The sequence below is a fragment of the Microcaecilia unicolor genome, chromosome 4 (assembly GCF_901765095.1).
Source record: "Microcaecilia unicolor chromosome 4, aMicUni1.1, whole genome shotgun sequence".
Lineage (NCBI taxonomy): Eukaryota > Metazoa > Chordata > Amphibia > Gymnophiona > Siphonopidae > Microcaecilia > Microcaecilia unicolor.
In genome coordinates, this window is record NC_044034.1 from 262321559 (window position 1) to 262335796 (window position 14238).

At 43.4% G+C, this 14238-nt stretch overlaps 1 protein-coding gene across 2 annotated transcripts in view; it reads right to left on the reverse strand.

The window, feature by feature from the left end:
* EDAR (ectodysplasin A receptor) overlaps positions 1–14238 on the reverse strand; it is a 194240-nt gene that overhangs the window by 67080 nt on the left and 112922 nt on the right. The window contains exons 3-7 of one of the 2 annotated variants that reach the window (XM_030201477.1): positions 14003–14061; positions 11181–11249; positions 5127–5249; positions 1340–1521; positions 221–306 (exon numbers count right to left, since the gene is read on the reverse strand). In XM_030201477.1, the coding sequence (XP_030057337.1) occupies positions 221–306; positions 1340–1521; positions 5127–5249; positions 11181–11231 (442 nt within the window). In that variant the 5' untranslated portion in view covers positions 11232–11249; positions 14003–14061. The remainder of the gene's footprint in view (positions 1–220; positions 307–1339; positions 1522–5126; positions 5250–11180; positions 11250–14002; positions 14062–14238) is intronic. The other variant, XM_030201478.1, reaches the window with a different exon arrangement.

Genomic DNA, 14238 nt, shown 5'->3' on the forward strand with positions numbered 1-14238 from the left:
CTGGATATTCAGCAGTTATTATCTGGGTATGTCCCTGAATATCCAGTTTGGCCCGGTTAGCAGGAGTTAGCCAGGTAGGTACTTCCTTTGAAAATGGACTCCTTTCATTATGTCTTTCAAGCACAGATCCTGGATTGGTATAAATGTTGCATTATATTCTGAATGTTGAAATAAAAAGGAAATGTTCAATAATGAAACAGATAAATGAAGGGTCACTTACATTCCTTGGTGTTCGAGGGAGCCAGGGCACATGAGTAGCAAACCATTCCGTACATGTTTCTGGGTCGGTTTTCTAACATGTAGTAACTGAAATGAAGGGCAGACAGAATACAGAACACAGAAACAAACAAAAAAGGTGAAACAAGTCAATCAGGGATATCACTGGCTGTACCACGGTGAGCAATGTGCGTGGTTATATGTAATTATTGGTGGAAGGAATAGTGAAGGTAGCAGGGCTCTTCCACAGAAGACGAGAGTTCTAAATATCAAAGTCATTATTCTTCAAAACCCCGACACAGTACTGTGTTTTGGCAAAGTGCCTGCATCAGGGGTCTGCATATGAACTCACTGGTAAAATTTAAGGGTCAGGATAGCCATCTTTAAAAAGACGCAATTACCCGGAAAGCATGTAGTGCAATGCGTAGCAGTGAAAAGTCAAAAGCTGGGAGAAGGAACGAATCCAGAGTTAAAAGGAATTAAGGGTTTTTGAAGAATAAAGACTTTGATATTTAGAACTCTTGTCTCCTCGTATTCTGTGGAAGAGCCTTGCTACCTTCACTACTCCTTCTGCCCGTTTCCCTCCACGTAGTGGCACAAGGTCCTCCGCTCCTGCGGTTCTCCTGTATATGTAATTATTGAAAATGATACAAATACCATTATTGTGGCCGGCAGAATGATTGTTTCAGCCACTATGTGATTTACTCAGTCAGTTGTGTGCTTAAAGCAGAACATTTTGTTTTTGTATGGTTTGGAAGAGTTCTACCTCCTTTTAACTTTCTGATTTTAAAAACTGGCCTATTAGAGAGGTGCCGCCTATTTCACAACTCCCACTGACAACACTCCTACTTCGTGAGAAAATTAGTATAACTTTAACTATCTATAGTATCCAGGACATTCGTATTCCAATACCGCTGGAAAACTTTTCTGGCCAGTAGAGGGCGATCTTGCAATCTCTCACATTCCTACCAGTCTCTTCTCTAACACACATGATATGAAGAGAATTCCACAGCTCTTGCTAGCCAGTTAACTGCATTTCTGTCAGAGATATTACAAGACTTCGTAATGGCAGCACATTTGATTAAGTAGCATTGTGCAAAGGATGCAAGCCCAATCCTCTTACCCAGGGAGACAGGGCCCACATTCTGCATCATTCTCTGCATCCCCTGGAGTGAGAACCGTGGCCCGAAAGAAACTCTCACAATCTTTGTGACGTCTACATATCTGGTATCCTCCTTTAGAAAACTTGCCGGAAGGGCAAGGGACACAGCCATAGTCTTCATCTCTGATGCCATACCCACAGTTCTACAATGAGAAGAATGATAGCAATAATTTAACATATTCCCCTTTATGGAAAACTAATTTAGACCAAAATTTCTTTACTCTTACTGGGCACCAGATCTGAAATTTCAGTGCCAAACTCTCACTTTGCAGGAAAGAAAAGGTTCACATCTCTGGGCAGGGTGGTCAGCAAGTAGTCCCAAGCATCTTAGTTTTCCAGCTTCTGCCAGAGAATGGAAACACTGCAGCCAGGTTTCCCTCTTTCCTGATCACAAATATTCCCATTTGTTCACTCTCTCTATCCTAAACATTTCTTGTCTCCAAAGCATTTTAGTAGAACAACAATGTATGCTTTTCTCTATCCCATCAAATCTCCTCTTATGAGCCTGCAAAGTATGGAACACTCAACATGTGAACACTGTGTCCAAACATCTAATTTGAAGGGTCTGATTATAAAGACTGTCTCTTTTTCTTCTGCAAGTCCATAAGAAAAATTTGGGATACGCATGCAGGGTTATCAGATGGGTCTATGATTAGGTGGGTTCAAAGACTGCGTAAGGAGGTGCAGATTAAGATAGTATGTAGTGCAATGACCACTGTACCTCATTTGTTTCTCATCCACTTACTTAGACCATGAGGAAGTCACTTAAGGCAAGATTCTATATATGGCGCCTGAAAACTCTGCGTGGAAAAACATTACGCTTATGCGTATTTTGTAAAATACACCTACATTTTATAGAATAGGCTTAAATTTCCATGCAATATATAGCATACACCGAGCTCCTCTCCACATGACCATGAGGAAGAAACGCTACTTCCTGTTACCCAGGGGCTTTCCCTCTGATGCCCCCCACCTCCGCTGATGCAACTTCCTGTGAGCAAAACACATCAGAGACAAGGCTCTGAGGCTAGCAGGACTAGTATGTGTTTGAAGAACTGCAGGCAAGAGAAGGAGAGGGAGAAATACCAGACTTGCATGGAGGGGCAGGGAAGAGATTGATGCCAGATCCTCACGGGGAGGTGAGGGATAGATTGGTGCCAGATCTGCATAGGGGGAGGGAGGGATTGTTGCCAAATCTGCACCTGGGGGACAGAGAACAATTGATTTCAGATCTAAATAGGGGATGGTGAGGGATTGATGCGAGATCTGTATAGGATAGAGAAATGGATTGATGCCTAATCTGTAGGAGGTGAGGGGGAGCCAGACCTGGGGGAAGAGAGAGCTACTGTACTGGGAAGGGAGGGGGGAGGGAAGAAAGAAGGAGAGATGCTGTACACATGGGGAGGGGGGAAGTGGAGGAAAAAATGAGAAGACCTGGGGGGTGAGAGAAGAGAGAGGGAGAACTGCTGGTCCAGTAGAGGGAGGGAGAGAGACATTCTGGAGTGTGGAGGGGCAGGCAGAAGAGAGAGGGAGAGATGCTAGTTCTGGGCTGGGGGGCAGTGAGAGGGGATAAGCCGGATAAAGGTTGGGACAGGGACACAGAGAGGCAGTGCTAGACACAGGGGTAAGGTAGGGACACTGAGAGGGCAGATGCTAAACATGGGAAGAGGATAGAGATAGGAACATAAAGGAGAGATTCTGGATAGGATCCAGATTCTGGACAGTTATCTCCTGTTGAATATCTGCAGTTAGCAGCTACCTGATAACCAGTTATATCGCACAACATAGCTGGTTAGGCACAGATATTAAGCACTGAACCAGCAATGTTTAGCGGTTAAAATAGGCTGAATAAATAGCAGGCCTATCTTTAACCGCTAAGCACTTAACTGGTTAGCAATGAATATCAGTTTAACTGGTTAAGCTGCCGCGATCAAAAATGAAACTGGATATTCAATGCCAGTTACCAAAAAAGGCCTGGCATTGAATATCTGGGTTTAACGTCAGTGGCAGATAGCAAAAGTGCTGCCAGATGAATATCGGGGGAAGAACTTATGTACCTGTGGAAGTTTTTTCTTCTTAGATGGCAACAACCCTAGTGCTGAGAATTGGCTGTAGAGGGGCAGGAGAAGGCTACAACAGTAGGTGTAGCAAGGGATGGGGCAGAACAGTGCAGGTGTCGGGTTTTTCTTTGTCAAAAAGATGGCAACCTTGCTGGGGATGGAGGAGAGAGATACTGGCAGATGCTGGGGCTGTGAGAAGGGAAAGGAGGACAGATATGTTGTGGAAAGAAACAAGCCACATGCAGGGGAAGGCTCAAAGAAGAAGCATAAGGAAGTAGATAGGTGGGTGCTGGGATAAGGAGAGAGGGAGGCAGAATGGCAAATATTGGGACATGGGGTATGTGAGAGAGCAGGGACTCACACAGGTGAAGACTCTAAGATTGGGTGGGAGACCAGAAGAAGACAGACTAGGATCGGCTGGGTATTAGGAGTAATAAGTGGGAACTCAGGACTTGGAAGCAGGGCTGCCGAGAGGGGGGAGGGGCAGGAGGGACAAAATTCCCCCGGGCCTCCAAGGGGGGCCCGGTGCCGCAGTCCCCAATCTCACCCGCCCTCGGCTCCGTTGACGGGCCGGGCCCCCCCACATTGAAATCATCACAGCACCTCACCTGTCACCTCCGTGACTGAAAGCGCAGCAGTAGCAGATCAGATTTGCCTTCCTTCGGGCCTTCCCTCCCTATATGCCGCCCTTGTCTGATGTAACTTCCGCCCCGCGAGGGCGGGACACAGGGAGGGAAGGCCCGAAGGGAGGCAAATCCAATCTGCCGCTGCTGGCTGCTCTTTCTGTCACGAAGCGAGGTGACAGGTGAGGTGCTGTGATGATTTCAATGTGGGGGGGCCCGGCCCATCAACGGAGCCGAGGGCGGGTGAGATTGGGGACTGCGGCACCGGGCCCCCCCTTGGAGGGGGCCTGGCCCGGTGGCGGACGGGGGGGGGGGCGGGTGGCGGCCTAGGGGGACGGCGGCAACGACCTCAGGGGCAGGAACCCGGGGGAGGCCTTGCCCCAGGCCCGGCTCAGTCTCTCGGCGGCCCTGCTTGGAAGGGATTGGGTAGGATGAGAGAGAGGGAATTAGCAGGGGGGGGGGGGGGGGGTGGTTTGCAGGACCTGGAGGATTTGGAGAGGAATTCGGAAGCATTTGAAAAGGATAGAGTGCTATGAAGAGGGTGAGAGAAAAAAGGGAGTAGCAGAAGGTGGAAATAGGGGAAGTAGAAGAGAGAATGGGAACCAGGCTATGTGGTAAGACAGAAAAAAATGGACTGGAGGTGGTGAAGGGATGAGTGATAGAAGTCCAGTAAGCTCCCTGAGGTCTGGTTTGTCTCCCCACGTGTCTTGCTGATTGCCTCATTTCCATGCTCAATACCGGGGGAAATCAGCTGCCAACAGCTTCCGTCCGAGTAAGCCCCATACAGATTTTCAGGGTTTGTTTTACTGTTTTCTGCTGCTTCTAACAGTGCTCACCCCTCTAGGATGAAGTCACTTCCTTCCTCACATGCAAAAACTTTTTTTATGCACACAAAATGGCTGTACATGCATTAATTTGTAGACATACATGTATTCAAGTGAATACATGCCCTAATGAACCAAATGTATACTCATGAATGCAGTTCCCTAAAAACTGAGCAGATGTGGCCCAGGGGCTAAAGGCTTCCCACTTTTTTGTTACAAAAGAATGAGATCTCACCCTTACCAAATAAGGTTCTTCTCCTGCTTCACACTCTGGGCAGACGTGGCACATACCCGTGGTATGGTTGTAGTATTCGTTTTCACTACAGTTCAAATACTCAGTAGTGGCTGAATATACCAGAGACACCTGTCACCAAAGATAAATATCCAATAATATAATTTGATTGAAAAACCTGCTAGACTGCCATTATGATAAGAAATCTATAAAAAATACAACTTACACAGAATCATACTAAAAAAAAAAGATCCAATGTAAATGTTTATACTGTAAATAATATAAAACGTAATACTATACACATAATCAAATTTAACAAAATAACAAAAACCATCAAAACAATCAAGTACCACCATATTTATAGAAATACCACCTGAAAGACCTCTTGTATAGGACAATGGTTATGGGAAAAAAAATCATTAAGAAATTAACAGCCAATATTCAAAGCGATTTAAGTGGGCAAGAGAGGTTCCTGCCTGTAAATCATCTGGGGCCGCCTAACCTCCAAAATTCAGCACTTAAGCATGCAGTGCTGCTGAATATTGGCTCTGGTCTGTCCGAAAAAAAAAAGAAAGAAATGCTTTTATGTGGGTCCTATGGCTGGATATCAACTAGTACCTGCATAAGCACCGGCAGCCTGCCCCATTTAAATTAGCCCTGGATATTCAGTGGCAGCGCCCGGACAAGGCTTGGCACCGAGTATCCAGGACTAATTCTGTCTGCAGCTGCCAGCACTTAGAACACTGACTGCCGCGGGCTAAATATTAGCCCTTATTGTTTACTATTTTGCAACACGCCTAATTAAATAGGAGAATACAAAGAAATCCAATAAGTGTAACAGATTTATTGTTAGAATCCGTTCACATTATAATTAGCATCAGAAGCAGTGCAATTTTTCTAGGAAAAAAGGTGCCGGTACTCAAATGCCAGGCCACCCTCCAGGGGTGGGGTGATCACTGAGGGACTCACTCCACAATAGCCAGGCCCCCTGCAACGAGTCACAGAATCTATGACAAGGCAGAATTGGTGTGTTCAGCCTGAGCTCTTTCATTAAAACTTGTGGTTCATGGGTCAATTTTAGCAGACACTGGAAAAGGTGCCAGTACTCATCAGCACCCCCGAGTACCCCAGGAGCAGAAGGTATCAGGGACTTAGTATCAGTGGTATAGCCAGATCCAGTATTTTGGATGGACCCAGAGTTAACTTAGATGAGCCCTTCCACGGCACAGCACTCCACAGATTTTTTTTCACCTACCCCACATCAACATCTCTCCTCCTCCGTGGCATCCCAGCATCTGACCACCTGTTGCTGAACCCCATCCTTCCCTGGTGTACCTTTACAGGCATCCCTAACGCCTGCAGTGATTCAATTATTGCTGCCTGCGCCGACTCCGCAGGCTTCCATCGGCTGGGTCCCAACAGACAGGAAATGATGAAAGTGAGGGCGGACCCGACCGATGGAAGCCTGCAGGGCCGGTGCAGGCAACAATAATTGAATCACTGCAGGTGCCAGGAACGCCTTTAAGGTATACCAAGGAAGGAAAGAAGGGGTTCAGAGACAGGCGGTCAGATGCTGGGACACCGTGGAGGAGGAGAGATGTCTATGTGGGGTGCTGCAGCTGAGTGGGCCTGTGCCCACCTGTAGCTATGCCACTGCTTAGTATAGGACTACTGCAAAATCAAATAGAGACTTACCAGATTTCCCAATAGTGCAACACACAAAATACCATACTGGACCTGATAAATACAGATGAATCAATATCATACTAAAACAGAATACAATTGAAATTAATATGGAACGAAACAGGCCTCAGAAACCGTTTGGAAAGATGGAGGCTGCCAGTTCACCAATTTGGAAACACATGGATTTAAACCCCTGAGGAAGCCAGAGTAACGGTGAAATGGGAGGCCTCCGTCAGACTCATATAAGATAAGTGTGTTTCCTACTCAAAACTGAATTTTTGATCGAGGTTGGCAACATATCTACATTGTGTTTGAATGCAATGAGAACTTTTTTACTGGTGCAATAGAAAAGAAAATTAAACGGGAGGGTTTTTCTGACCATGAAAGAGAAATGAACCGATTATGAAAAGATACTAACAGTATTTCCAAACAGTTTCCGAGGTCTTTTTCCTTCCATGTTAAATTTCAATTTCAGTTGCATTCTGTTTTACTATGATATTGATTCAACTGTATTGATCAGGTCCAATAAGGTATTTTGTGTATTGCACTTAATCTAAGAGTGTTATCTGCCCTAGGAGCTGTTTTCCTCAATAAGGTGAGTTGGACTGAGGAGATGCATCCTTTTTCCTAGCACTGAGGGACCCACAGCTGAGGTGCAAGCGGCTACTGAGGTCACACCCAGATCAAGGATAATATAGAGCTTTTTGAAGTATTTGAATTTTCTAAATTTACTCTTGGGAAGGAGAGTAAATTTCCTTGATTTTTTGGGATCTCTAATTAGGACATGTGACTAAAAGAGATTTTGGATTACTGTCCAGATCACTAAATACTGACTGTGCCTGTCTAAGGGACCCTTGTACTAAGCCGCGGGAGGGATAATGCACGGGTAGTGTCCACTAAAGTGACATTACCACTGTGGAAGTGTGGCCGAACAGCGGTAATTCTGAAGTTGGTGCGTGCTTTTTCCCCACGGTAGAAAATATTCTTCTCTTTTCTATTGTGAGGGTGCTTCCAGTGGTAATTGGCAGCATGGTCACATTTCTGCATGCTGCCTGATTACCGCATGCGTAGTGCATGAGCCCTTACCGCCAAGTAAATAGGTGGAGGTAAGGGCTCAGGCAGTAACTTAGCCACGCGTTATTTTTAAAATTAGCACACAGCCATTTACTGCCCCATTAAAAAAAGGCCTTTTTATCCACCACAATAAAAAATGGCCCAGCACGCGCCAATTTTATGTGTACACACTAGCGCAGGTCAGTTTTTACTGCAGCTAGGTCAAAGGGCCCCTAAAGCAACATTACTGCACGACCATTAATTCAAATAATGGAAAATTGGTCATTTTACTGCTGCAGTAAAAATGGCTTCAAGCACACAGGAAAAACTTGTGTAAAGGCGTGCTAAGGCCAACTTATCTACAGCTTAGTGAAAGGGCCCCTAAGATACTAAAGTTTGGGAGTGCGAGGTGCCTTGCCTGGGACCCCGGAGGTCCTGGATAAAAAAAAGTGTTACTTCATATCTCAGGATTTGTAATAAATTTCTTTCTGTGGCTTTAACTGATCTACTCCTTTTCGATTCTTCTGGTTAATTTTTTCATTCTACTTTTATACTGTACATATTTCATTTTTGGGAATCAGCAAAGCTGTTTTAAGAAACCTCTGGTGTCCCAAGTGTCCTTTTGAGAGCTTTTGAAAATCTTTTGCTCCAGCTTAATCCCTTGAGGTTTCAACTTCATTGATCCAGCCAGCGGTCATTTTTGTTATTTTTCCTCCTTGTTTTTCTAAATGCCAGTATTCTTTTCTTTTGTGTAGTGTCTCCAGGGACACCATCACATACATACATACATACATCCACCCACAGATGTACATATTGTAATATTATCATATTGTTTTTAAAATGGCACACTAACTAGTGAACTGTGCAACAGATTTCATTGATTAAGGGTACATAGATTACCGGAGGGGATGGAGGGATACTGAGGGCTCCTTTTATAAAGCGGAGCTACCGATTAGCGTGTTCTGAATGCGAAGAAGCCCACGGGAATTGAATAGGCTTCTTCGCATTCAGTGCACTGCTAATCAGTAGTGCCACTTTGTAAAAGGAGCCCTGACAAAGTCCAGAAGGCATAAAATCTAATAAGTAGGAAATAGAATTTGTAGGCAGATAAAAATGTCAATTCATTTATATTTTTCCCAAATGTTTCCTGATTTTTTTTTTTTTTGGGGGGGGGGGGGGGTTGGTTCAAGTGATATATTCCTTGTAATAGCCATTTTCTTAACCCACGCTCTTGCATATTAATGTACACTAAGCGGTCCTTTTACTAAGGTGCGCTGAAAAATAGCCTGCGGTAGTATAGAAGCGTGTTTTGGGCGAGCGCAGAATCATTTTTAGTGCACCTATAAAAAAATGCCCTTTTTAAATTTTTACCGAAAATGGACATGCAGCAAAATGAAAATTGCCACGTGTCCATTTTGGGTCTGAGACCTTACCACCAGCCATTGACCTAGTGGTAAAGTCTCATGTGGTAACCGAGCGGTAATGATCTATGTGCAACAAATGGCACTTGACGCGTATAGCTGATGCGCACCAGAAAATAAAAAATATTTTTCGGACGCGTGTAGTGGAAGACACCTAAAATGAAATTACCGCAAGGGCCACTTGGTAGCTGGGTGGTAACTCGGAATTGGTGTGCGTTGGGTGCGCTTAATGCATGTTAATTTGGTGGTTAGTGCATGGGGGACCTTGTACTAAACTTCAGTAGAAAGTGTTCTTACCATGCCAAGGCCTTTCTACCGCAGCAGTAAAATGGCCAATTTTCCATTTTTTTGCTTTAATAGACATGCGCTAATGTCGTCAGCGCGTGGCCATTAAAAAAATGACTGCAGGAGCACTTACCAAACACCTGTTTTGTAGGTGGTAAATCCTGCACTAATCAGTTAATGTGCAGTAATATGGCTGCACTAAGGGGTCCTTTTTCTAAGCTGTGATAAAAGGGGGCCTGTGTTGAGGCCCCCTTTTACCGCAGTGGGTAAAAAGCTGTCTTTTTTTTCTCAAAAAGAAATGGCCGTGTGGTAAGTGAACCACTTACTGTGTGGCCATTTTGAGGGGGAGCACTTACTGCCACCCATTGAGGTGGTGGTTAGGGCTCCCGCACTTACCCAGCAGTAACTGGGAAGAGCACAACGTTGCCTGATTAATTCCAGGTAAACACCAGTGTTACACAAACAGAAAATATTTTTGTAGTCCTGGAAATGGCACACGGTGCGGGTGGGAACTACTGCCAGGCTTCTGCTGTAGCCTGGTGGGTAGTTCCGGATTGGCACACTAACCCTTTAGTAAAAGGAGTCCCTAACTGATTAGCGCAGAAACATCAACTCTTCACCCTCCAGACACGCCTCCTCCATGCTGGAATGCAAAATATCCTTAGTGAGTGGTTTGCGTATGCAAATCAGGATGTTACCGCACGATGTCTGAGTGTGTCACACAGTAAGTCCTTTTAAGCTGTGGTAAGTGCGTGCTAGTGCTTACCGCAGCTTAGTAAAAGGACTTCTACAATTTTTAAGGTGTACCAATGACCCGAGTGCACATCTTGCAACAATACCCACCTGCCTTCCTTCTACTGCAATCCCAGAAGTTCTCCTTGTTCTCCAGTTTTAAAATCACACCACACTAAACACCCACCATGTTATCTCACCGCACAATATTTAAAACCATTTAATTGGCCAGGAACGGCTCCTGGCCAGTTAAATGGAACTTAACCAGCTATCCATCAATATTCAGCAGAAATTGCCGGCTATCTCCCACTGAATATTGCCAGTTTGCCCTTAGCGGATAGCCAATTATATCGCATCATATAACCAGCTATCTGTCAATATTCAGCACATCTCCAGTTAAGTTTGGCAGTCAAATTAGGTCGCCAAAATAGCTGGAATATCTTTCACCAGTTTACATTTAACCAGCCAGCACTGAATTCTGGCTTGGCCGGTTAAATTTAAACTGGCCAATAGACACTCGGATATTCAATGCCGGTCACTGGAAATGGCCTAGCATTGAATATCCGAGCTCAGTGCCGTGGCTACCTCCCGCGGTCTGAATATTGGGCCCTCTGTTACTAATTGTGTCCTACCACCTCCAGGCATCCACATCACCTCGTCTCCTGTCCTCTAGCGTTTACATATTTACTTCCTGGATTGAAGATATGTGTTTTTAAGATATCTCACTCTTTCACTAAGGATACAGCATTTTGGATATCATGGGAACAGACAGTGTCAGTGAAGAGAGGCTCAGAGAGAGAAGGTACATGAAAGAAGAAACGCTTCAGCTGTTTTCCATGTGCTGGAAACCTCTTCACAAACAAGGGCCGTAAATAAGTATTGGACATACCATGAGAAATGGAAATACGTGCGTCCATTTATATTCACCACGTTGTGCCATGTTTTCTTGGTGAATTATCTAAAACAACAAAAAAAGTAATTACTAATATATTACGTCCCACTCTAAGCAAAACCAAAATAACCAAATGCTTGCTTCCCCCTGCTGGCATAGATTATTCATTGCAATGACTAAATGGTCATGTAAAATATAGCAAAACTGATCTCAGCCACCGCAGCCAGATGGACAGAGCAGGTCCTTGTTGGTAACTGAATAATGATGAGCTGGAAAAAAGTCAAAGTAACATGACAGTATATTAAATGGTTATGTTAACTTTTTACATATAGGTTGCTATGTTGTAGTGCTGTTGTATTCTAATAAAATAAACTTCTTTACAACTAAATATCTATTTAGTTTTGGTCCTTTGTTTGAAGCTAACAATCTGTAACAAAGAGTTCTCTGTTTTCCTCTGTAAGAAAGTTAAAAGTTGTAAAATTTCAATATAAATAAAGTAAAAAAAAAAAAAGAAAAAAAGTCATGACAATTTAAACTTGTCTGCGGCAAGCAGCTCTAGAGGCACATGACCACCAGAGGGTGCTCACTCCACATTCCTCCCTCAGTTTTATATATAAAGTACTCAAATCAAACAAAGCCAAAGGAGATCACTGCTTTATCCATGCTCAATGTGGTTATCTTTCATCATTTTTCAGACAGTGCAAGGAGTACAAGAGAATCAGAAGCACAGCATATATATTGTATGGGTTATAAATCCAAACATAGCAATACAGGAAGTCTGGAGAGTGGTCCATGTACACCAGCTTACAAACATGAACAGGATTTTCTAGTATCTTCCAGACACAAGACAACATCTGCTGTAGGATAAAGACAGCCAAATCCTCATTAATGTACTACTGAGCGTTAATGCGCTAACTGGTTAACGTGGGAGGACTATGGCGCCCTTTTACTAAGGTGCGGTAGGCCTAACACTAGCCTTCTGTGAGCTAAAAGGACACTTCTGTGGCATGTACTGAGGTATCTAGTGGTAGTTTCCCCACTCAGTGTGGAGAACAGGCGCGCCTGCGCTAATCAGATAGCATGGGCAGCACGGGAGCCCTACCTGCCTCCTAAATAGGATGTGGTAAGGGCTCCCGTCAGTGTTCTGGGCCCCCCCAGACAGTAAGGGTCATTGTGCCCCTGCCTGCACTCCCCCATCCACACACCGCCGCCCCTCTCTGCTTACGAACGCATTCTCCCCGGTCCTACCCTAGTGGCCTCTTCGGTGGACTCAGAATGCATGTGTATGCAAATACATACACACACTGATTTGCTATATAATCATCACATTGGGATTGAAACTTTGGCAGCCTTATTTACTCAATCTTTTCACCTGGACTAGCAAAATAGAACTGTGGGTTTTAGAAATATCTGACTGAATTGAATCATTGTCTGCGAAGTTCCATTGTTGTACCTTGATTTTGTTAAGCATATGACAATCATAAAAGAAATTTAGTACATTATATGGAATTAAACAATTAATAAGCCAATCAAAAAGATGGGAAGATTTGGTGAGGAAAGATATAACGTGTTTTAAAACTATTGAACAGTTAAGTTGCTTTAGGCATCGTATAAAATCTAGGACTGGATTTTTTCAATACACTGACTAGGGCCATGTAGCCTCTCAATTTTTTCATTCCATTTTGCTGTTTTATTTATTGTCATTAATGTTTGTCATTCATTTCAGTTCATTATTTATTTATTTGAATCATATAATACACTGCACTTCACAGACATATCAGAGTGGTGTACAATTAAAATATTAAACTGTAAAAAAAAAATCACGTAAACATCATAATAAAAATTACAGACAAACACAAAAAAGGAAAATGAATGTACAGCACCACAATTTAAACCAATCACAACCATGACATCTGTGATGCACAAGGAAAAAAACATAATAAATGAGTTAATAAACTACTGCCAAAACTATATAAATTCAATCTTACAATTCAACAACTTTAAACTCAAATTCTTAACACAGATTATTCAAGATAAATCTACAGAAAAGCTTGCCTAAATAACCATGTCTTAATGGCATTTTGAATTTCTGAACAGTCTCTAAGAGGGTCTTTTACTAAGGCGCGTTCACGTTTTTGGCGCGTGCTAGAATTGTGGGCGCACTAAACGTTAGAGACGCCAATGCATTCCTAGGGGCGTCTCTAATGTTTAGCGTGCCCACAATTTTAGCACGTGCTAAAAACGTGAGCATGCCTTAATAAAAGACGCCCTAAATGAATTTGTTCCGTAACTGTGGGCACAATACTCCTAAAGGATGTTCACCTGGACTCCTCCAACCAAAGTTTTTAAATGATAGAACTATAACAAATTAGCTTTGGATGACCTCAGGGAGCGAGAGGGTTGATATGGAATAAGCAAACAGTGAAGGTAAACTGGGATCCCAGTGTACAAAAGCATGGTGAGCTATCATCAAGATTTTATGTACGTAAATTCAGTTTTACCCATGGAAATTCATTTTTACATGTTTAAAATTACCTTATGGGCGTAACAATTTGTACACATAAATAAATGAAGATGAAAGAAATGAACGCAGATTCCTAGCACTTTCTTTATTGATGAACCTTCCTAACAAAGAAGTAGCTAAGGTCAAACAGATCTCCCGAACTGTTAACCAACAGTCAAAGGAGCTGTTACTTTTCAGTTTCTAGATGTGGAAGTTTAGTACCATAAGAAATGAAAACAACCAGAACTGGAATCGCAGCTAAAATGCTCGATGACAAAGAAAGCTTCAGTGAATCACTTATCAGGCACATACTTACTTTCAAAACCTGTGGACAGACTGCCACAATGAAAGGGACTCTTTTGAATCTTTTTCCATCTGAAAAGAAAAATTTCCTGCAAATTTACTCATGTTTTTGTGGTGTGATTTTTCTTTTTGCTTAGTTACCTCCATCCTCCCACCCTGTCAGACTGTCATAGTAATGCTTGAATGTTTTCACTTATATACACTGTCAGCTAGCACATTTGCTTATTTCCGATCTGACGAAGGGCAACC